General features: G+C 42.7%; 1 protein-coding gene across 4 annotated transcripts in view; it reads right to left on the bottom strand.

The window, feature by feature from the left end:
- Positions 1 to 24,538, bottom strand: part of CDH20 (cadherin 20) — a 191,856-nt gene that overhangs the window by 55,651 nt on the left and 111,667 nt on the right. For all 4 annotated transcript variants that reach the window (XM_019490608.2, XM_019490606.2, XM_006258416.3 and 1 more), the window contains 3 exons: positions 15,640 to 16,014; positions 5,472 to 5,766; positions 3,052 to 3,171 (listed from right to left, as the gene is read on the bottom strand). In XM_019490608.2, the coding sequence (XP_019346153.1) occupies positions 3,052 to 3,171; positions 5,472 to 5,766; positions 15,640 to 15,888 (664 nt within the window). In that variant the 5' untranslated portion in view covers positions 15,889 to 16,014. The remainder of the gene's footprint in view (positions 1 to 3,051; positions 3,172 to 5,471; positions 5,767 to 15,639; positions 16,015 to 24,538) is intronic.

Genomic DNA, 24,538 nt, shown 5'->3' with positions numbered 1-24,538 from the left:
AACAAAAGGCATACATACACTTAGAGCTTATTTTCAGCAGTCACATGATATATGAGTTTAATAAAACAGCAATAAAATGATATTGCAGTGGCAATTATCACCGTATAGAACAAGAAAGAAATAGTGACCAATGCAGAGCAACTCATGGCACACACACTATTTTAATCTTGCCACTTGTAGTTGTTATGAGGCTGATTCAAGATGTGCAAGATGTTGAGCAAGATATGCAAGATGTTGAGCATCTCCAGTTAAGTGCTTTGGATCCACAGCTCCCATAAATTTAAATGGGATGTGAAAGTGCTTAGCATCTTTGCAAGATGGGGCCCACTGTGTGTGAATGGTTTATAGGTTGCCTCTCTTCTTTATCTGTCCTTAATAAACTAAAGGCAACATCCAATAAAGAATTAAATTAAGTAATGAAATATCTAACTTGTAGGTCCTTGGCTTCCTTGCTGGTATCCACGGCCCTGTGTTAGGCACCTAGGCTCCTGATGCACTGCATGGAGATGGTTGTGAACCTTAGAGGGGGATCCAAAACACCCAACATTTTGTGAGGAGATGTGACAGAAGTCAGCAGGCTGATACTGGAGCTATCTAAGGCTAGTAAACAAGGAAAGGCTGAGGACAGAAGTTTTGAATCCCATCTACCAGAAATTTCTCTCAGGTCTGTAGAAAGGCATCTCCTTCTGCTCAGGATCAACAGGATTGCACTCTCCCCTGAGGTACATGCCTATACCCTTTCTTTCAAAGGACTTGAGCATAGTTTTTTGTTTTATTTTAAAACAGAGCCAAGAGAAGATGTGTCACCCCAGACAAGTGCAAGGTGCTGCATCTAGGGATAAGGAACCAGAAACACACCTATAGGCTGGGGAACTCCCTTCTTGTCAACATAGCAGCAGAAAAGGATCTTGGAGTCACTGTTGACTCCAGGATGAACATGAGCTGCCAAGGTGAGGAAGCTGTCAGGAAGGCTAACGGCACCTTGTTGTGCATCTACAGATGCATCACAAGCAGGTCCAGGGAGGTGATCCTTCCCCTCCATGCAGCGTTGGTCAGGCCACAGTTGGAGTACTGCGGCCAGTTCTGAGCACCGCACTTCAAGAGGGATGTGGCTAGCACTGAGAGGGTCCAGAGGAGGGCCACTCACATGGTCAAAGGGCAGCGGGGCAGGCCCTATGAAGAGAGGCTAAAGGGCTTGAACCTATTCAGCCTCCACAAGAGAAGGCTGAGAAGGGATCTGGTGGCCATTTACAAACTCACCAGGGAGGACCAGCGGGAATTGGGGGAGGCTCTGTTCGCCTGGGCACCACCCAGGGTTACCAGGAATAACGGCCACAAATTGTTAGAGAGAAGGCTTAAACCAGACATCAGGAGACATTACTTCATGGTTAGGGCTGCCAGGCTCTGGAATGGACTCCCAAGCGAGATGGTACTCTCTCCTACCTTGGTGGGTCTTCAAGAGGTGGCTGGACAGATATTTGCGTGGGGTGTTATGACCCCGGCACCAGTTCCTGCCCAGGGCAGGAGGTCGGACCTGATGATCTGTTTAGGTCCCTTCTAACCCTAAGCACTATGAAACTATGAAACCCTTTTCCTCCTTTATACATTAGCTTAATGGTTAACCCACTTATCCAGGAACTCAAGTCCTTTTTCTGCCTAAGGAGATTCAAGCCTACATCATTCATCTCCCACAAGAGTGCTCTCATGCCTAGGCAACAGACTATTCTGATGGGGGAGGCACTCTCAATCTCACCTTGGAAGTCATGCCACTGTGCAGAAAGGAATGAGAGATTAATTAGGCCAGAAGGAACAAATTAGGGAGCAGAACTCTGTAGGTTATGGGTTAGGACAGTGAGCAGAGAGAGACAGTAGGCTTTGAGGTTGGCCCCTGCTCACTGGACTTCTTGCATTTTACATGATATAATCATTGCTTAAAATACAGCAAGGCCTGAGGAAGGATACTGTGATACCCCAAAGCTTGCCTATGTCTATACCAACTATACAGTTGGTTCAATAAAAGATATCACCCACAAGAATTCTTGCCTCTTGCATATCTCCTGGACCATCACAGCCATAACATCACCTCAACACTACCAGAAAATGTCTAGTAAGTGGGGCTCAGGACCCAAGATTACCTTCTCAGGGCCCTAATCACTAGTTACCAGATGCATACTGATATAATGAATGTCTAATTCCTCTCTTCACAGAGGTACAGCTACCACAGGAGGGATGGAAAATGCATCCACCCAGAATGTCTTATGTGTGTATGAATAGAGATGAGAGAGAGAAAAATTATATAAATATAAATATGCATGCATTCAGAGAGAGAGAGTCTTGTGGAAAACGTAGGACTACTAATAAATATGCTTTTCAAAAGACTAGGCTTTGTATTTTTGCTTGTAGTCTTCTACCCCACTTGGCTTATAGGTTTTTCTTACTCAGACATGAGCAACTAGACCTGTGGAAGACTTCATTGAAATGAGACAGGCTAAAAGAAATATTAATGGTACCGAAAACACTCAGCTCCAGATGAATTCAGATGCATGTTACTGTTAAGAATTTATTTTTGCTCTGTAGGGCCCGACTGTAACATGGCCTGAAATCTCTCCTAAAGCTATTGTAGCATGGCTTTTTTATACAAAAACAAGACTTGAGAACCCTATTGTCACTTTTATTCTTTTAAACTTCTTGGGCCTCAGCAGTTTTGCTCTTATATGGCTAAGGTCCCTGCTAGATATTACATATATTACACAATTAACTGGTTAATCATGTAATAAATTTAGACCAGCTACGCATGCAAAGAAATTATCACATGATACAAATGACTATCCAGCCATAAAAAGAGCCAACCAGTTTATGCTTAAAAATGTGTGACAACTCCATAGCTCATTTCTATCCAGCTTTAATTTAAACATGTAGCAGGGCCCGAAGTGTTGCTTTATGCCACCCTGCATGTGCTTTTAAGGAAGAATGTGGCCAATAGTGAACAGTGAATGAAAGTAGGCGAGATAAATCAAATTTTCTGGCTGATTTCCTATTGAAATCAAATACCTGTCCTGGAGTCCACAGAGAAATATGGTTGTCCCTGGAGAATACTGTAGACTACTCTGGCACTATTCCCATATGTTGGATCATCAGCATCTGTTGCTGTCACCTGAATAACAGAGGTACCTGAGGAAAAAAAGGGAGAACCCAGTTAAATGTATAGGTAGGGGGGAAAAAGCTATGGTTCTATCCAGGTTTAATGCTTAAGAAACGTTCTATCATACTGGACTTCATCTAGGAATATTTTTTCATGTGCATGAGACTAGTATGCATACCTCATCAGTACTGATGAGAGTTAATACATATAAATCCACCATTTATCACTGAAAAGATAGAAAACCCTTAAATTAGCAATTCTGTAACTGTGACCTTTGGAGCTGGTGGTTTGCAGAGAACTGGCTGGTTTAGGGTGCTCACTTCTCTTCCTTATTTCTGGCTACTAAGTAATATTAAAACAAGCAAAAAAAGCACTCTGTAGTATACTATTATGACTTCTCTATATAAAAAAAAAAATAGTGCTCATAACCTGTGAGTGAAATGTATCTATGGAGAGGCACAACAGGGCAGCTCTGTGCCCTGGGCAGTGAGGCAATGCCAGCTTCTGTGCTGTTGATGGCACAGCACAGCAGTGGCAGAGCTAGGCACCAGCTGCAGTAGCAGCTATTTTTGCATCCCTTCCCACAAAGGTGGCACCTGGGGCTGTTGCCTTTGTTGGTCTCCCCTCCTCCCCTTCCTTCAGTCATGCTACTGTGTTTACATGGGCAAATCCAGATTGCGGCAAGGAGGAATGCAGCCAGATCCCCTTCAACTGTGTCGGATGTGCACTGAGTTGAGCTGAATTCAGCAGCAGGGCAAAAGAGGGGGACGAGTGGCAGTCGCACTCGTCTCCTGGACTCTGGAGCTATGTGAAAGCTGGAGATCCATGAGCACGTGCCAGTCAGCTGGTGATCTGAGATCTCGGGGCACTTGTACAGCTCTGGTAGGAGCTGTGCTGACACATTGTTTTGCTCAGAGAGCTCACTGCGTATATGCCACACAACCAAAGCTGACTGTGGCCTCATTGCTGCACACTGCTAGATCTGCCCCCGGGTGTCTATGAGGTGATCTCTCTGGTAAACTAGGGCTTAGACTATGAAGATATCTGATAACTCTGGCCTGCTAAATAAAATATAAACTCACATGAAATTAAAACTACACTACGCCTGCATGGCTAAGGAATGACCTACTCAGTAAAAAAAGGATTTCAATATGGTTTTGTTCATGCATTTAGAGAATTGTCAATGCCTAGAGATTGTCCTTCTGAAGCATTTGTTGGTGCCTAAATAAATAGAGATGTCTTTTCTATTCATTGATTTTCAAGGGACCTTATCTCTCAAGTTAACTGTAGCTCTGTAGGCTATATAATCTTCTAAGAACTTTGATATGGTGGAATATAATTACTTCCAATATATTTTTTCCGGTGTCTCCCCTTTTATTTAGAGATAGTACCTTATGAATCCATCTATCCTTCTATCTAATATCCCATGATGAAAAACAACTTCTCTCATGTTATTTTATAAAGGTTGGAAAACTAATCCTAGACCTAACCACACATGAAATCCAGAAAACTTTAGACCTTAACTTTTATGGTTCAAGTTCACCTCTAGCTTTATGTCGAAGTTACTAATGTAAAGTGGAAACTTGGCTGTATATTCATTCTATATGATTTAAGTAGCACTATATCTTTATCAATATGTCACCAGAAAGCAATTATTATCTCCAAAGAAATGGAAATGCAATAGTAGAAAACCAGAACAAGAAAAAAAGATAGTATTGTTCATTTAGTAGACAATTTCTAGGGAGAGTAGTTTTCTGAATCCCTCAGATCCTAGGAAGGCAGTTATTTGCATTCTGCTGCACTGCAAAAAAGCCTCAGTATCTTCTAATTTTCAACTTATGTATATATCACAAAATACTTACAGATCTACCTGAACTATGTTCAGCAGAAACCCAGATAGGGTTAGAGCTGGGGCGCAGTATCAAAGGTGGCTTAAAGCTTCCTCCCCCCCAAAAAATCTAGGGGCAGCTAGATGCTGTTTTTCAGGCACTCAGAGCAGCTATAATTTTTGCTTGATAGTAAGGGATACCAAAGAGGCCATTACACAGCTGCATGTTGTCAGACCACAGGGCATTCAAGCCCTTTCTTACTTCCTGTGCGCTCTTTTCCCTGTGCCTCCCCCCCCCCCCTTCATAATAACATGACCTCTTGCCTGAGCGGGGCCAATACACTTGCTTTATAGTAGCCAAGGCTGTTTTAGGGAAGCTCTCCAACATTGTTGCATTGCTCTCCTGCAACACTGAAAGGCCAAGGTAGAGCCTGTGAGGCACTGGGCTGGTTTTGGTATAATTAGATCATTTGGAAGATTATGTTCTTAAATCCACCTTACCCACTGGTGACATTTCTGGAACAGAAGCTACATAAGGTCCATCCAGAAATTTAGGTTCATTGTCATTGATATCTTGGATTTTGATAATGAACTCTGACTCTGGTTCCATTGGCCTGCCTGTCCGTCTGTCCAGGGCCTGGGCCCTCAGTGTATACTGGGATCTTTCTTCTCGGTCCAGTCTCTGAATGGCATGAATGTCCCCAGTCGTATCATCAATTGTAAATACAATGCCAGCTCCTTCTCCCGAAAGGATGTATTTGATTGATCCATCCCCTCTGTCCATATCAGAATGAAGCTGCAAAAATTAATGGGAACCAATTAGATGATGAGCATGGAGTGCCTGCAGTGAAAAACATATTGCCAATTACTTTTCAGAACACTTTGGTCCCACTATTAAGATTCAATAGCTGGCTGTAAAAGCATTTCTTTTTCATTGACAGATACAAATACTCAGTAAAAGTTATCTGGTTCTAGAAACTTATGCAAATATTCAGTAAAAGTTCATGTAACCAAGATGCAATGTTGAAGTTAAACGCTCCATCAATCATCCCCCAAAACTGCACTCTGCTAAAAGGAGCAGATTCAGACAACCAAAGAACACTTACTTGGCCTGATTCAAAGCTCCTTGAAGTCTACGGGAGTCTTTCTATTGACTGCATAATGACTTTATACTTGCCGAAGTGACTCAAGATGGGTAAGGCTGCTGCTCATAAAATATGTCTATGTATATCATAGACCAAAGAAAACGGACTAAAGAGAAAATAAAATAAGGACACTAGGGAGCAAAGAAACAACAGAACTCAATAACTGCTGTGTTGCAAAACTCCCTTAAAAATAATTTCTGATAAGGAAATAGAAGAAAAGCTGTTGGACAATTAAAAATAAAGAAGGTGGTATGAAATTGCTATTTTGAAAATAGTATGTAAGCTAAACAGCGGAATACATACACAAACCACCATGCACAAAAGATATGCACCCCACATTTTAAAGGGAATTAACAAATGAACTTATTGTATGACTAATAGATAATTAATTTTAGGAAGCCGAGGGTAACTGGGGATGTAACAGAATAAAGAAGAAAAATAGATGTAGTACTAAATCTTTTTTTTTTTTTTTACAACAGGAAGGAGAATTATTCTGGTAACTAAGCATGTGCTAAGCATGAGCAATACTGGAATGAATGTTAAGAATCAAACAAATCACATCATTTTAATGGGACTTCAGATACATTTAAAGCTAAGCTCATGTTTAAATGCTTGTCTGGAATGGGGCCTTACTGCCCACTGAGGTGGCACAAGATCAAACCTCAAACGCTTAAAAGTAAAAAAAAAGTTATATACAGTAATCATCAGAATGGGTTTATAATAGGGTTGTCAAATGATTAAAAAATTTGATCGTGATTAGTTGCAAGATAAAAAAATTAGTCACAATTAATCACAATTTTACTCACATAGCTAAAAACTCAAAATTATGTGCAGAAAAACTCAAAATTACTGTATGCAAAATTATGCAAGTACTTTGTATGTTTTGGGGGGGTCAGTGTGGTGTGTGTGTGTGTTTTGGGGGGGGGGAATTTGTGAAGGTGTGGAGGGATGTGTGTGTGTATGTGGGAGGGAGGTTTGGAGCCTGGGGAGTGGGGGGTTGCCGCAGGGGGTCTGGAGACCAAGGAGGGAGGACCCCTACATGCCTTAGCAGGATGTGGAGTACTGTGGGTCAGAAATGAGGGACAGCATCAAGGCTGGGAGAGCTGTGGCTTGGGAGTGAAGAGCAGGGCACAGGCATGTCACTGCCTCCCCCAATCATATTTCTGCTCCCCCCCCGCCCCCCCCCCCACAGGTGTCCTCTTTTTAGAAACTGGAAATATGGTAACAACCCTACAGCAATGTAGCTCAGTGGCATGTAGAGCAACACCCAGCAGATAAGTTGGGGGAGAGGGAAGGGGTTGTGGGGCAGATCAAGACCCCCATGGTGAGGGAGAGACTGGGGTAGGGGCAGGGGTGAATGGGACCCTGGGGCTGGGGCCAGGGAGGGTCATGGGACAGAGCTGCAGGAGGCTCATCCACGGGCACACACCCTTATGGCGGGCATGTGGTCCCCTGGATTTGTGCAAGGGACAGAGGTGGGCTGCCTGCTGTGGGCTGGGGCTCTGTGCCCTGCTGTCTTTGCCTTGGGAGCCACATGCTGACCACTCATCCTGTGCTCGTCCAGCAGCTGGAGGCACAACACGGCATTGCATAGCTCCCGGGATAAAGCAGGATAATAGACTGTAGGATCCCAGGACAGAAGGCTTTCTCCTGAGGGAAATGCTATGCTTTTTATAGTCGAAGAGATTAAATTAAAAAGGAAGGCAGGCAGGCATAGGTGGAAAAGCACAACACAATCCTGATGGTGTCATCTGTTCGCTCATGGAGAATTCTCACTACAAGAATGGTGGAATCCCCATCTGCAGGCATTTAAGAGTAGTCTAGACAATACAATAGAGACATACCATATGGAACAACCTTGGCTTTCATGACAGTCCAAACAGTAATTTTAGGAAGAAAGATTAATTATCTAATTACCTTATCTGATCTAACTCCTTTGGGCCACATCCTTAGGTGAAAGTCAGTGAGATCCTTCACCTTCAACTATGAAACACTGCTGCAAATCTGGCCTTCTGATTCTTTTTTTGTTCACAATCCCAACAAAGCACAATATATGACCTACACCAGCTTTGAGTCGAGCCTAATTGACTCCAATGGAAGTTTCACATTAATCTGGATAAGAACCACAATGGGGCTCTGAATTAGCACTGCTTCTACCAGCAACTGAAGTGGAATACTTTACACAACAGTGACATCTGTATTCAGCTAACTTACATTGTTCTAAGCAAGCACAAGCATTTCCTTAAAGGATGTTGAAATTACACTACTGAGCCACTAGCTTTATTCTATAATCAACCTTGCATCACACTGTGAAAAACATATATTAAAATCATGTACTTTCTGTTACTTTTAAAAAGTGTTAAAAGCACATTTTAGGTTCACTCCCATTTAGACTTTATATCTTACTCTGTATTTAAAAGTTACAGCTGAGACCTCTTTTTATGAGACTCCAAAATGGCTGTAAGAAGCAAAGGTACAGATTGTGACAATTAACTTGTCAGGTAATTGATATTTCACTTAATCACTTTGCTGCAGGTCTCTGCTTTGGCTACTGTGAACTTAGGCAGTATTCTTTGGAGTCTTGACCTTTCAGTGGAAGGCTGGTATTTCTTCACAGATGCATCAGTTTAAAGTAAGTAGGAGACCAGTAATATTTGGCAGCAGGAAAGCAGTTAAACCAAAATGACTGCTATATATATCAAGTCATACGCAAGCACTCGACTACAAACTGGTGTATCTTCAGGAAACACTATTTGCTCTGAGAGAACAGCATTGTAGGAGCTAGTAACCAGGACTTTTCCAGAAAGAGAGCATTTTAGCAGGGTGGATTGATCCAAAACCTATACACTGTGTCTTGAGGGACATTTGGTTCCGTGAGTATGGCCACTTGAGTAGGTCCAGCTGATACACCGAACTGGGGAAAGAAGGAAAGGAAGGAAGGAAGAAAGAAGGAGAAATGCTTGTGGTATGTTAATAAAAAAGCCCTTCTTAGCTGGTAAAGTGGTGAAATAGAAATAAAGGCATATTTTAAAATGAGCAGCGAAACTGAACTGTTCAAGGGACTTGAGAGAAAGATACTGAGCCCAATTCATTGCTAAACTACATTCTCTGTCTACAGCTGTATTTGAAATCAATGCAATCACTCAGGGTGTAAATGAGGAGAGTATTTTGGCTATTAATAACACTCTTACAATGAATAAAGATCTCTTTACTGTATAATAGTGTGTTAGGAACACTGGCTAGAAATGGACATCACTGAATGACGCGGATCAGCCGTGCTGTGATGTGTTGCGGCACAGCTGATCTGCTTCACTGGGCAAAACGCATGTTGCCCCTTGTTCCAGGGCATGGTTCTGGCTGAGGAGAGAAAGTGCCTCAGAGGTACTAGACATCCGCTGCAATAAAGCGGCAGAATCTATTACCACCTTTTGTCGCGCCACAGATTTTCCTTTCATGCGGTGTAACAAAGGGTATTGATGTCTATTTGCTCAGCATTTGTGCTGCCATAAAAAGATTATGACTTGACAAATGATGTCAGGTGATGTCTGTTTTCATCCACTGTGTCTCAAGCAGGCTGGCTGGTAATTAAAACTAATACAAGTTCTAGAAAGTAATGCTTGAAAAAGAACCTACCCTATTATTTGTACAGAAAACATGTCTAGAGCATAAATGTGTGCATCTGTGTGTGTGTGTGTGTGTGTGTGTGTGTGTGTGTGTAAGAGAGAGAGAGAGAAGGAGAGAAGGAGAATGTATGCCAGATTAATAATAGGATTTCTTTTGCAATTTGTTTTGCACCTTGTATGCAAAGGTTTTATCATTCCAGGCTATAATAAATCTTAACACAGAATGAAGCTCCTGTCGCTGTAGTGACAAATCAGAATGTCCGACACCAAAGCTCTTTAAGTAAGGGATGTGTTGTGTAGCAGTCACTGGACTGGAAAGGAAATCCACTTGCAAGTTGGGTCAATGCTTGGGCAGCTGTGGTGCATTGCGCTTCCATGTGGCAAGCTTGGAGCTGGAAAGAATCCACTCAGATTTTCCCCTTCCATAGTAAATGAGGAGCTAGGTGAGCAGTGATGCATATAGCCCTTGAGAAACCACCGATTATGTCAGTGGTTATGTCTATGTGAGACGCTGACTTCTCAATAGCTTGATATTACTGCACAGTAGGTTGTGTGGCAAAAACTGTGATGCAATACTACTGCACAGTAGTATTAGGCTACTACACAGTAGCATCACAAAAAAGGCATTTGCTGGCACTACTCTGCAGTAACTCGAGTTACTGTGCATTTATTTGTCAGGTATCCAGGTTTTAGCTGTATTGGTCTAGAGGCAAAAGGAATCAAAATTCATGGAAGAGATGATATCTTTTATTAGACCAACTAGATATTTGCAAACAAATTATTGTATTTATCTGCAGGCTTTTGGGCACCTTTGTCCTAGTTAATGCCTCTTCCTGCAGACATAACTAAAATTCCTAGTTATGCCTCTTCCTGCAGTGTCCAAAAAGCAGTGTCACAGAGTACTTCCCCCTGGAAATGCAGGCGTGTCCCCATGAGTGTGCACATGCAGTTTGTGGCACCTCAAAGCTGTTTGAGGTACTACAAACCACATGTGGTGCATGTACACCCATGAACCAGGCTGCTAATTTGTAGCACAGTGGTTTTTTTGACACCAGGAGATCTCACTATCAACTCTCCCCCCCCCCCCCCCCCCTGCAAAAAACAAAAACAAAAAAAAAACTACTGGTAAAAAAAGCAGTCCAGTGCACATGGTGACAGTACATGAGCTGGAGACTGGCCGGCCAGAGCCACACTTTGGCTGCCGGCTGGATAGGCACTGCCGCTGCCCCGGGAGGCCACCACAATCCCAGGTAAGGCTGCTGGAGCCTCCCCTGCCCCACCTAGGTCCCTTTGCCATGAGCCATGCATTAGATTGTGAGTGCAGGGGTGTGCCCAAGAACAAATAGCAGCGGCACAAATATGTGCCACTGCTATTTGTCCCACGGGAAACGTGCACCCCTGCATGTGCAAGCTCATGGGGACACGCCTAGCGTGTCTAGGAACTGTAGTACCCCAAGAGAGAGTCTGGATGGGGCCAGCAGGAACTTCCTGTTGTGGCAGAACAAAAAGAAGCTAACCACCAGACCTTGCAAGTGCAGTAGTACAACTATGACTTCTCCAGTGTAGTAGTACAACTGTCACTTCTCCAGTTCTTTCTATAAGATCCTGTACATAATAGAGTTGTCTGCACACCGCAAGCCCCAGTAGCTCAGAGGGGAAACTGTAGCGTACACTACGTTTTGCATTTGGTAAACTTCACTAAAAAGGAAATGACCCCCCCCTCCCCACACCCTATTTGTCCCAATCCTTCAGGGAGGGTGGCACCTGCAATACAAGAGTAGTGTGAAGAGTTCAGTTGCAGCCCAAGGAATACAAACCGGAGAGCAACTTACGCCTGTCCCATCTCCTTGCACACCTGTTCAACTGCCAAACTCACAATACTGGTTGGCCTTCAAGACAGAGATGGGGTGAGGAGGTGGCAAAGGGATAAGCCCTCCTTCCTTTGGTACCAGAGCTCTGGTGCTGGCATATTCTAAGCTGCTGGATGAACTCAGGAAATGCCTGAGACCGACCGTGAGCATTTTTTGTTTCCCTAACTTATCACATTGTCCAATCACCTCTACCACTGAAAAGGTTGAAGCCTAGTATTTAACTTTAATGGGAGTCATGTAGCTAAAACACCATGCAGTGCTTTGAAACTAACCTCTAAATGACATCTTCAGGCACTGGAGAAAGGAAAACATTGTGCTGTGTGTCAGGAGGATCTTTCCTTCTCCCTGTCCAAAAATACTTTTCCTTTATGTCTCTCCATTAACCATAGGGTATTTTTCATAGAGGCCATTAAAACTGCAGCAGCAAGGCTTAATTTGTGGATGAGGTTAAAGACTCCTTGGTGTTGCCCCAGTGGTATAAAGTTAATTGAAAGCTTCTCTGAAGCAGGGTGAAACTTCCCTCTCAGAGGGGAATCCTTTGTGCTGAAAAGCAAATAAACTGCCTGTATGCTATTCACTTTACCCTCTTCTACCCTGCAAGGGGCACTGGAGCCTGACAGCAGATATGGCTAGAGTAATTTCTGGCCACCAGAAACATTCCATGGGGGCCCATGCTCTAACTTGCATTGAGGCTTGCCCTAGGAGTCATCTTGGCTTCTCTTTCCTCAGTTATGCTGACTGTACACTCAGACCACCTAAGGACTGTGCTTGCAGTGTTTTATGCCCATGTATTTGCATGCTTGATTACACATCCAGGCCCCGCTAATGATGAACCATTTTATACATTTATCTATACCTTGGTTGTGCTCTCAGTGCCTGAAAATAATTTCAGATTTATCCTCGTGTAATTGAGCTGATAAATCTGGCCCTAGTTTTTAAGCAAAGGCCTTTGGGGGAAATAAATATTAATTCCTTAAAGCACAAAGGAAACCGGGAGAAGTTGGGCCTGGTGATGAATCAAGGATGGTGAGATGCTTGACATCTCACTTAAAACAGGGTCTGTCAGTAGTAACTCCACTCAAGTCAGCAGAAAACACATTGCTGTTAGTTCTGCAGGGGTAAATCAAGAATAATGCCAGAGGAGGATCCAGAGGGGGTACATTGGCATTAATTCACCCCTCTTTTGGACAGGACCATGCTGATGAAGCCTCTGGGGACTTAAAATTTTTTCCCAAAATAGAAGAGAACCCCCCATTCCCCTCCATGCTTGGCACATCCTCCCTTTTCCCCTCCATCCCTCACCTGCTGCTGTTGCTTTCCCTGCTGTTCCATGGGTGGGGTATCTTTATAGCTGCTCCTGCCCACTCCAGCTGGGCTGCACAGGGGCTATAATTGATATATTATATCAAAGTGCCTTTCACCAGATGGAGGGACATTCTTTGGGACTGGTCTGATAGCTCACTTAGGGCAGCAGCAGCGACACCCTGTGACTACTCCTGGAGGGACCAGGCAGTGTGGGGGAACCCAGCCACTGTCCATTGCTGCTGCTGTCATGACTGTCCCAGGTGAGCCCAGCCTCTATGCAGCCTGGGTGGAGTGGGCAGAAGCAGCTTTGAAACTTCCCCACCTCTGGCACAGCAATGAAAGCAGTGTCTGGAAGAGGAGGGGACAGAAGGAGAGGGGAAGGGACATGCCTCTGAGGATGGAGGGGAAGGCAGGGATTCTTACCTCCTTTGACAACTGAAAAAGTCCCCTATGGCTCCCACAGTGGCGTCTGCTCACACCAGTGGGCTGAGGGAAGGAGGCTGGGAACAGGGGTGCAGCCCTCCCTGCAGTGTAGGTGATTATTCCCACCCCCCATTTTGCCAAATCCTGCATTCACCCTGAATTAACTTGATTGAAGCCAAAGTCATTTTTTGACTTACCCCACTGTAACTGAGAGCCCTTTGTAGCCCTTCAGAATTATATCTGTGATAAAAACAACTGCTAAACAGATCCTTGGATTTGTGACCATTTTTCTAAGATATGAAGTTTAGAAGAAAAGAAGGAACCCCAAATATGTGATTTTCACCAGCCTTTATCCAGTCTCATCTAATCCTCTTGATATATCCTAGCATCTCTGAATCTATACATCTATATATGTATGCTATACTCATCACCATAGCATCTGATCACCTCAACATGTTAAACCATAAGCATACTCTTCAAACAATTAAACACATTAGCGTTTCCCCCAGTGCATCAGCTCAATGTTTGTCACTTGCTTTTAATTATCCCTATAATCAGAGTAAATTGGAGGTAAACATGGACCTGCCTGTGAGCTTTGAAGTGGCAGGATCAAAATAACTTCAATGATCCCAGAGTACTAAAATGCAGTGGAAAAAGGAAAGAAAGAAGGTGGAAAATAGTGAGCGACCATCAGTAAAACAAGGTTTAAAACATCATGGGGTGCATCTACACATGTTGCTATGGCAATGTTGTTACTGTGCCATGATTTAGTACTTTCAGCACCGGGATTTAGTACTTCCTTTTGGAAGTATTAAATTACGGTGCAGTAACAGCCTGTACTACACCATACATGTGGTGCATGGTTATTTTTAGCACCTACTTTGCTGTAGCAGTATGCTATACTGGCGGAGCGCATTGCTACCACGACATAGTGTCACATGTAGACATGCCCCATGAGCCTGCAATTCCATTACCTTGCACTCTGTGTAATAACTTACACTACTGGAAAGGAAATTCTACCACAGGAATGTGGTAGCATTTTACACTAATTTTGCATTTCCTCTGTACTAATGTCACAGATTACACCCAGTGCAAAGGGATAAATAGTGGGGACCCATGTCAGGAGATTAGACAAGCACCTGGTTGGGGTTACTTCACCCCAGCACTATTTCTTGCCCAGAGCAGGGGGTCGAACTCGATGATCTAATCTAATAGGTCCCTTCCAACCCTAGAAATCTGTTTTTAATATAAACACTTATTCTTACTCTGCTGTGTAGTCTGCTGATGTCAATAGAATAACACTGAAGTCATACCAGTGTAAGTGGGAGGAAATGCAAACCCTAATATGAAACCACACTATTCAAAAGCCACTGGTTAGTCTTACTGGACTGTAAATTTCAGATTTAACGTCAGATTTGATCACAGACAGAAGCATTATTACAAGCCCTTTCATTCTTCCTTAATCCTCACGTGTCAATATAACCTTGCTTTGCTTTGACATTGTATTGGTCCCTGGAAAGACTCTTACAAATTTTCTAAAACTACCCCAATTACAGCCGATAATTGTTACAACAGATCTTTCTGAATCAGGCAAATACATTGATAGCTTTTTGAAACAGAAATTCTTCCCAACTCAAGGTCAGACCAGTAAAAAGCTCTGGAGAACTAAAGTAAATTGGATGTGGACAGATTCACTGCCAGAAGGACTATAAGAAAAGGTACTTTGGGGAAATCTGGCTTTTTTTTCTTGCCATGTAATACCATATTTTCTCACATACAACATGCCCTGGAATATGATACACACCTAATTTTGAAAGGCAGAATGAAAAAAAAGATCATTCCTTGTAGTAAGTAACTGAGTAACAACAGCAGCTAGGGAATTGAGCTCATTGTTCTGTTCATTGCAGATTTTATGGTTTGTTTCACCCATAAAAGGAAGAACCCACTTGTACCGTATTTCTCAAATATAATGCACACTTCACTTCCCAGCAGCTGGCTTTGGGAGAAAGATGTGTGTTACATGCAAGAAAATATGGTATATGGGGGTATAGGTGTGTGTGTGTGTGTGTGTGTGTGTATTCAGGCAAGGTTCTTTGGTAGATTAGATCAACTAAATAGTTGGAAAAAAGTTCTTTGCAAGCTTTCAGGCACAAACACCTTTCTTCAGGCACTGGGAAACTCTGCCAATATATTAATATAAATATATTAATATTTATATACACATATATACATACACACATATATATGTATATATATGTATGCTTCCATTCTTCACTTACGCTTCCCATTTTGTGGTTCTTACCTTGCCAACGTATAAAGGGTCAGTTCCTGTGTACTCTTCCAAAACAAAGAACTGGTTCCACACCCAGCTCCTCTTCATTCGCTGATGCAGTAGCAGCTTGTCAGATAGGTTATCTTCTTGGCTTTTAGTAAGTGGCTTAGCACTCCCAGATAGCACAGTTGTAGTAAGGTCCATCAGTCCCCAAAAGTACAAGGACACACCAAGTCCAAGAAAATTCTTTGCATTGCTCATTCTACCTGAAGTCCACATCTATTTATGAGGGATGTTGTTAAAATGAAAACACCACAGGTTGGCTCCTTCAGGAAGGGAAAAATGTCCAATATGTAGGCTTCTGAAGCTTGCGAGAGAAACTGTGGTTCTGAGGATAAGAGTTACCTGCAAAGTTAAGGAAAAACTTCTGTAACAAGCATATATTTTATTTGTGCCAGAGAGAGCTGTTCTGTTCTGCATAAGAAATGTGAAAATAGGACATGCATGTTCTGAAGAAAGCAGACTGTTACTTCATTAGCTGGAGCACTGTATGCTCAGATACAGGGACCGGTGAGATATATTTAGGAAGTAAGAGTTCTTGACTTTGCTCACTTAGCTTCAGGATTCTACTATATTATTGATTTCCATGAGTTAACAGACAACTCTTTAGAAATATTTATGACCAGAAGCCTTTTGAAAATATTTTGTGGATAATCCATTTTAGAAATTTATAAACACAATTAATGTTTCTATGGCACTTTATTTTCTTCTTGTTTAGAAACCATTTTGCCACCTCACCTGGGCATGTGCATACATATACAAGGGTATTATTGACACATTACAGACCCTGAATTTCATTTCTAGAAGCTGCAAAATATTTCTGATTTTAAGTATTCTTTCAACCCTTCATTGCTTGAATTCAGGTTTCACACTCCATTGCTTCCTCTCTGAGGAGCGGATTGCTGCTGCTAATGTGACATTTCTAGAATCTGAATGGTCAGTTAATCATTGTTTAATCCACAAAAGGTTTCAGAAAGCTGATGGTCACATGCTATTGTGGTCTATGTCTAAGCAAGTCAAGCTAACAAATTTTTCCTTCTTAAGCCTGAAAAACTTGTTTAGGCAGAGGAATGCCGACCTCCATCAGAGGACACTTTCTCATCAGTCTAGGTTTTTTTTCTTGTCATGAAGTCAGATTAGCTGGTGACCTCACTCCAGGCCATAGATTGTAGCAATCTTTTCTTTCCCTGTTTTTGTTAGGCTTAATGAGGTGGCACTGCACTCTAGTTACTCTGTCAAAACACTCAGCACATCCTCTCTGGGCTTAATATTTTGCTGTTCTTTTTTGAGAACTCTGTCTTGGCTCCCTTTCAGGACAAATGGACTCATTAGCAAGTGTTTATTGGGCTCTGAAGCTTAAGCAGCTACCACATGCTTAACTTTACTACTATTATTATATCAAGATCTTGAGGCTTAATTAATTGTTTTTATCCTAGGGAAATAAAAACTAGCAGGAGATGCCTATCAAATCATCATAATTGAAACCTTTCAAAGAGTTAAAAATATCATTCATAGCTGCATGGATTTTTTAGAAGTGCCAAATGATAAAATGTAGTATTTTTTTCCAATATAAAAAATCTGGAAGAATGGAGTCTTTGAATATACATGCTTTAAGGTTGTACAGCTAAGGCTTTTCTGGACTTGGAAATTGACCGACATAGTGATTCCAAACTGAATTCCAAGGTTGATTATGCTGAATTCACTCTGAAATAAGTGTGTTCCCAATCATTATAATTATTAATGGAATAGTGCACTATTATAGCCAGAATGATCTATAGAAGAGATAAGTCATTGTAAATTGTTAATAGAAGGGTGCTGGTGTCCAAAAGCTCCTGAGCTCCATTGCCTCCTGAGAAGTTAATGGAAGTGGCACCTGTGTAACTCAGACCAGAATGGAGCGCCATCTATGCAGTGAAAGGGTCGAAACTAGTCAGAATATACTTGGTACTTTATAATGAATCTGGGAACATCATGTGAGAAGCTCCAAGTACAGGCTGATGTCAGGATGTTGTTTTGAAAATTCAATATTTTATCTTCAGTTTTGTTTACCTTTAATAACACACTGTGGCTAATGACAACCTCAAATCACAACATGCAATGCTCAGTTATGGTCTGGCTGGCAGGACACTATAGTTTCTTTCATGCTAGATATACCTGGTTGACTGCTAGCAAGTAATCAGTGGGACTTTAATTAGGCAAAATTAGGGAAATATTATTCATAATCCAGGTTTTGTGATTGATCAGGACTCCTGAAATAGAGCACATCCTTTGGAATAGTGGTGTTCAGCCTTCCAGCCCCATGGGCTGGATGAGTGATTCAGGGTCAGTCCACAGGTCTGATCCCACAGGTGGGTTTCATCCATGGGCCAGATCTAAAATAGGTTCAGCACGCAGGGCTGGTCTCTTGAATTTCTTCATTTGCCAGCCCAACCCTGTGCACTAGTCTGATCCTAGACACCGACCCAACCCTGCATGGTGGATCCAGCCACAGGGAGACCCTGAATCACTCATCCAGTGTGGGGGCCCATATCATTTTGTCTGTGAAGCTCTCCCCACAGCCTGGATGACATTGCCTTGTGGGCCAGATATGGTGCTCTGGCCAGAGGCTGAGCACCACTGCTTTGCATGCTTTTGAGATCGAAGGGGAATGATTCTTTACAACAGGCACCTGCCTTTTTCCCAGTCTTACTTTGTCTGTGTTGCACATTGCTCATCCAGGTCTGTAAGAAATGAGCAAGATATGCAGAAGTATGCAACCATAGAAGTTGTGCCTGCAGTTTTACTGCACACAATCCCATTTGCTGCACATGAGCACAAGGCAGTGATGTTTATAGCCACAAAGAGAATAAATAATATATCATTGCCCTGGTGGAATGAGCCACTTTCCATTGCAATAAGAATGTTGTGTGCAGGTGAATTCAAAACCCATGAATTCTCTTCTAACCCTGCCAGTTTCTTTCTGGCTCTAACTTCACCTGGCAGGGGTTGATTACAGTCAGCCAAGGTAGTACCAAGGCACAGTCAGATAATCTCATATGGCTAAAAGAATATTAGCAATGAGGGATTTAATAAAGGGAGTCTATCTGAACAATGATTCCTCTGCTTTTGCCTGTGTGTGTCACTGTACCAGTAGAAAGCAACACTCTAAAGGGCAATGAAACTGGAAGCAGTGCAACAGAGGTCAGGCATAGTGAATCGCATGCTGCCAAACCCTCTGTGCTTATGGGGTGCTGTTGGTTTGAATGTCACTGTGCTTTGCCCCCAAGTTTCCATTACTAAGCCCTCTTGAAAACATGCATTTTCTATGACCCCAAGGGCAATAGCGCAGAAAACATGTACTGCACTCAGTGAATTCCTCTTTCAGAACAATAACAGACAGTACTGTCATCTGAAATCTCCTCCCAACTCTTCAGGATGCATGGAAGCTAATGCTAAGAGTAACTGCGACACATTGCTAAATATCCCATGTGCAGTGGGCAGCATAAACTACTGTTGGGGGACAGAAGAAAACTTCATTGTTAAGTAGGGTGGCCAACTCTGTTTGAATTTATTCCGAGAGGTTTTCGGAGCTCCAAAGTGCTTTTGACACACAATGTGAATGTGCCTGTGTGCTTGCATATATAAGTTACAGATTATGATGCATAGACTTTGCGTCAGGAAGGCAAATGCACGTTACTATTACATTTTAAAAACCTACTGGATTACTGTATAAATCAGATTCAACATTTAATATTTATTTTAATGAATGCCCTGTCATTTATGTCCCAGGTGACTCTCCGCAGTCTCCTGTAGATATATATCTAATTCCTGGAGACTCCAGGGCAATCCTGGAGGGTTGGCAACCCTAGTGTTAAGGTTAACGGAGCTTGGCCATTCTTACAAAAAGCAGGTGCCAGAGTCTATTCCACCTACTCATCACATGATAAATGGAATATGTCCAAGTATGATTATACGCCACCCTGCTCAGATCTTGAAAAGCAGTTAATGCAAAAGGTAGGTGGGTCCTCTCCCTCTTTGAGGCTTTTCTGTGACTCAGTCTTAAGGATAAGATGACTGTATGTGTTCAAAAGTAGATGCATTCATGGACTTTCAGGGATTTAAACAGTGTGGAATAGAAGGGCACTGAGGCACATAAGTCTACTTAGACACCTAACAGGTGGAAAGGAATCGGGTTCTGTGATGTTGCCTTGGCCCACACCTTTCCAAAACTTTCAAGATTTGGGCTGAAATTTTCAAAATGTAGACTTGTCTGAAGGTCAGGTCTCTTTAATATTATTATCTGAATAAAAACAACGTTGCTACTTATGAGCCTAAGAAGATGGACAGAACGCACTGGGACAGATCCTCACAGGAGGTAAAATGGCACAGCTACATTGACTTCCGCTCTATTGCTAGCTGCTGCTGCTGGCGTACCTGGTGCTGCACAGGCTATCTCATTCTGCTTGTGCAGATACTTCTGATCTATGGAGCTGCAGGTAGCATGATTAGCAGTGGCATAATTACCACTGCTAATAGGTAATAAGGGTAATAAGAGGTAGCTGCCCTAGGTGCCTACTTGGGGCGGGGCACACATAATAAAGCAGCTGATACCAACAGCCACTCATTTGTAGAAGCAACTGCAAGTTGCTGCTTCTGCTTTGCCCCAGAGTGCCTGGCTACCCTCCTACATGGCCGATTATTTGAATCAACAGGATAGTACAGAACAGCACAGAGCCCTACAGAAGCACACTCAAGGTGCTTTTAAATGTGTTCAACACCACCGTTTTAGGAATAGATTCTGCCCGCCTGCCCCAAGCTGGAAAAATCAGTGAAACACCTCACACAGGAAGGCTGTACCTCCACCTGAATAGTAACATCAGGCCCTTACTTATGTTCTCATGAAATCCTGTACAGGTTTTTAGGAGACTTAAACATCAGAAAGGAGGGAAGTGATGGCTACTCTGCTTGCTGCATGGAGCGTGGACAAGAAAGCAGCTTATCAGAGCTCAGCAAAGGTAAGCTCCAAAGATTTAAGTTCCACAGGAGGTGAAATCCTGCTCCCTTTGCACATGCGAGTAGCCCCTTTAAAGCCAATGAGACTGCTGGCATGACAGTATGGTATGTTCCAAGTAGATAATAAAGGGCACAGTTTAAAAGTATTGATGCTACTTCTGTGGCCCACATCACAGCACCATTGAGAAGCATGCCCTGTCTGCATGCTCCTGCTCCATGTGCACCAAGGTCCAGAAATCAGACCATGCAGCTGGATTAGAGTGGCCTTGAGTGTATGCCTAGATGCCTGCTCATGCCCAAGAGTGTGAAAGCAGCCCTGGGCATGTGTTTGCACTACCCTGCCTACAATCACTAATCTCTGGTAGGCCCTAAAGTGGGTGGGGCATACTTCTCAGCTTTGTGGCTGGGCTTTCCATGGAGTCAGTGGAGACAAGTCATAGACTCATAATGAAGCACAGCTGGAAGGGACCTTTGCAGGTCATCTAGTCTAATGTCCTGCCTGAGGCAGGATCATCCCTATCCAAACCATTCCATACAAATCCATTGTCCAACCTCCTAGGAAAACTACCAGATTTGTTACTCACTGCGGATTGCCCCATGGTCTTTGGCTTGGCTGCATTAGTGCAGCCGTCAAAAAGCCCGAAGCTGAATCAGTTCAATCTTTGCAGGTTAATCTAAGCTGTGTAGACTGAACCAATAAACAAGTGAAAAGACATTCACTTTTGACTCTAGAAATGCAGCCACATGCCTGCAGTGGCCCAGGCCAGAAACTGGCTGGAGCAGACAGACTGGGCCAAGGCTAGCTTGCCTACTCTGTTGGGGGCGGGGGGGGGGGTTCCTAGGGGAGGTGCAAAGCATCTTGGGATGCTGGGGGCCTGTGAGTTAACTTGAATCTGGAGGCAATCTGGGACAGAAGTTCAATAAACCAATTTAACCTATATCAGTTAAGTCTGATACTACATCCATCCAAGGTTATTTTAAGTCGGTTTGGGCCAATTTGAAAGCAGTTTATGTGCGCTGAACTTCTGTTGTGTTACAGATTTGAACCAGTTTCCAATCTCTTATACTGGTTTATTGTAATTTCTGTCCCTAGCCCAAGTGCTCAGCCTGAACTATTTTTTCTTGCCAGTGCCTTGTGGTAGGTATCCAACTGCCTGATTAATTTTCTAGGCTACCCTCTTTCCCCATGCCCACCTTACTGGAAAGTGCTTATATTATTTTCAAGGCACAGTTACAGAATGTGAGTTTTGGTCAGAAGGACCTGTAAAGCCTTCATTGTACCTTGCAACCCGGGGTCCAAACACCTCCTTGTGTGTAAACAACATTATCACTTAACATTGACATCCTAATGTAAAATTGACACATGTTCTGAGAGTGAGCTGATGAAAAGCTTCCATCCTTTCAAAAAGCAGCATTTTTGCTTTAATTAAATTACTTCAATTAAATTAAATTTCCAGGAAAAGAAGACAAGGAAAAGACATATTGGCAGGAACAAATTCTTCACAGTGCTCACAAATGACCCATTGCTTGTGTTAGTTCTTCAGAGAATGACAGCTCCAAAGAAAGAATAAAATTAAAGATTTGGGATTTTATGAGAATATACATGATACAGCACCCAGAGTATTCACTCAGAGATGGGGATTCATTGTGCCAATGCTGTATAAACATGAACCCTTGATGATTTAGTCTCTGCAGCAAAGATCTTACCATCCAAGGCCCCAATCTAGAACAGCTGTACACATGTGCTTAACTTTATGCAGATGAGTAATCTCATTGACTACAACAAGATTACTCACATGCAGAAAACTGATCCTCTGTTAATAACTTTGCAGGCCTGGTGCTTCAGCAGATCTGGCAGAGTAGATTTCTACCCCGTGCTGATTTTGTGGGGTTCCATGGATGCCCAAGTAATTTAGTTGTAGAACTGAGGCCTTAGAGGGCAACTGACTCAGAAAAGGTAGGGTAGAAGGATAGAATATACTCTGTCCCATTAATTTGCTCTCTCTGTATGTCTTTACACACACACACACACACACACACACACACACACACACACACACACACACTTTTTTAAGATACATACATAAATGGTTTTCATCATCATTTTTCCTGTACTAAGACTAATCTTAGTGGAAATTGACTTCCACGTGTAATGACTTTTTAAAGTTTTTTTCCTCATCTGTCCTGCCTCAAGAAACTGAACAGCTTGGTAATGAACACAGCAGGAAGAAATTAAACTTCAGTGCAAAGCATGCTCCAAGTGAGCAATTTATTTTGTTCTTTACATTTCTTGTGATATTTAAAACACAGGGTGGGATAACTCCCTTTTTCCATTAAAGGGATTATTCTTTTATGCTTTCCCAGATTACTACCCAGGATTTCTGTATGCTTAGCTGTTCACAGCACCTTCATAAAATATGATAGCCTTACAGGAGCACCTTATGAACACAGGTCTAAATGACTGTATCTTTTGATTGTTGTTACTAAACAGAAGCTGGTGTGTTATTACAGCTATATGGGTTTTATTCCTGGTTTATTCTAATGCTATTATTGGAAGTTATTGCTACTCATTGAGTAAGTTTACATTACAAAAAAATAAATAAATCTGGAGGCATTTGGTATTACTCTAGAAACAGACATGCCCTGAACATGTATTTTTATTTTTACTTCTTTTTTATTAAGATCTTGGATAAGTACAATGAAAGTTGACAATGCACCATATGGTGCATAAACATTAACTCAGAATATGGTCCAATGTCACAAAATTATATCCATAGACCAGTCAACAATCTCTCCTGGGACACATCAGCGAGCTCATTTTCCTCAAGATTTGAAGTCTTTCAAAGTCATGAAATGCCTGCAGAGTTAAAAAATCCTAGAGAATGACAGAGGGAGTCCTATCACATAAATCCCAGTGGAATGCTTATAGGCCCATAAACTGAGAAGCTGCTACCAAATTTTTAGCAAAAGATGGGTAATGAAAATGCAACAATAGGGTGCATCCAGATGAGCAGGAATGTGCAGTTTGTGGTGCTTCAAAGCCATTTGAGGCACCATGGAATGTATGCGGCACTCATGATTCTGTTCACCATGGTGCATATTTGCAGCATGGAAGCCAAATTAAATACTGTACTGGGAAATCCCAGTATCTAAAAAAACCATGCCAGAAAAAAAAGTGGGGTGGGTGCATGTGGTTGCAGCATACAGCACTTGAAACTGGAGCCTGCCCAGCCAAAGCCATGCTCTGGCTGTCAGCCACCATTTTTAAGTGCAGGGATGCTGATACACAAGATGCTCCAGATGCTCAGGTGCTTTAATTAGAGTGGCTCTTGGAGCCACTTTAATTGAAGTGCCTGCACCCCCCCGGCGCAAGTGTATAAATGCCCACAGTGCTTACAAAAGATGTCTAGGCTCCAGCTCTGATGGGCCTCAAGGGGGAGAGAGTTCCAAAGCTGAGGAGTAACTACCAAGAACAGCCTGCCACATATTTTAATGGTATGAACTTGCTGCACAGATTGAACTGGCAGGGAGTTGCTCTCAGCTGACCTTAGGAATCCTGATGGAACATAAGGGAGGAAGTGGCTCCTTAGGTAGGGCCCAGGCCATTTAGGGCTTTATAGATCAAAATCAGCACCTTGACTTGAGCCAGGAATTGGAAGCCAGTGCAGACCTTGGGCACTAGAATAATGAGTTTCTGGCGTCCCACTCCATCAGAAAGCAGACTGCTATGTTGTGCACCAGCAGCAGTCTCCAGATGGTGCTCAAGGGGAGCCCCATGTAGAGGTCATTGCAATAGCGTAGCCTTCCAGTCAGTGTAGCCTTGTGGTTAAAAAAGCATGGAGATCAGTGGCCATATTTGAGTCTGAAGAAAAGGCTA

Source organism: Alligator mississippiensis, chromosome 3 (genome assembly GCF_030867095.1).
Source record: "Alligator mississippiensis isolate rAllMis1 chromosome 3, rAllMis1, whole genome shotgun sequence".
NCBI lineage: Eukaryota > Metazoa > Chordata > Crocodylia > Alligatoridae > Alligator > Alligator mississippiensis.
This window is presented reverse-complemented; position numbering and strand designations above follow the sequence as displayed.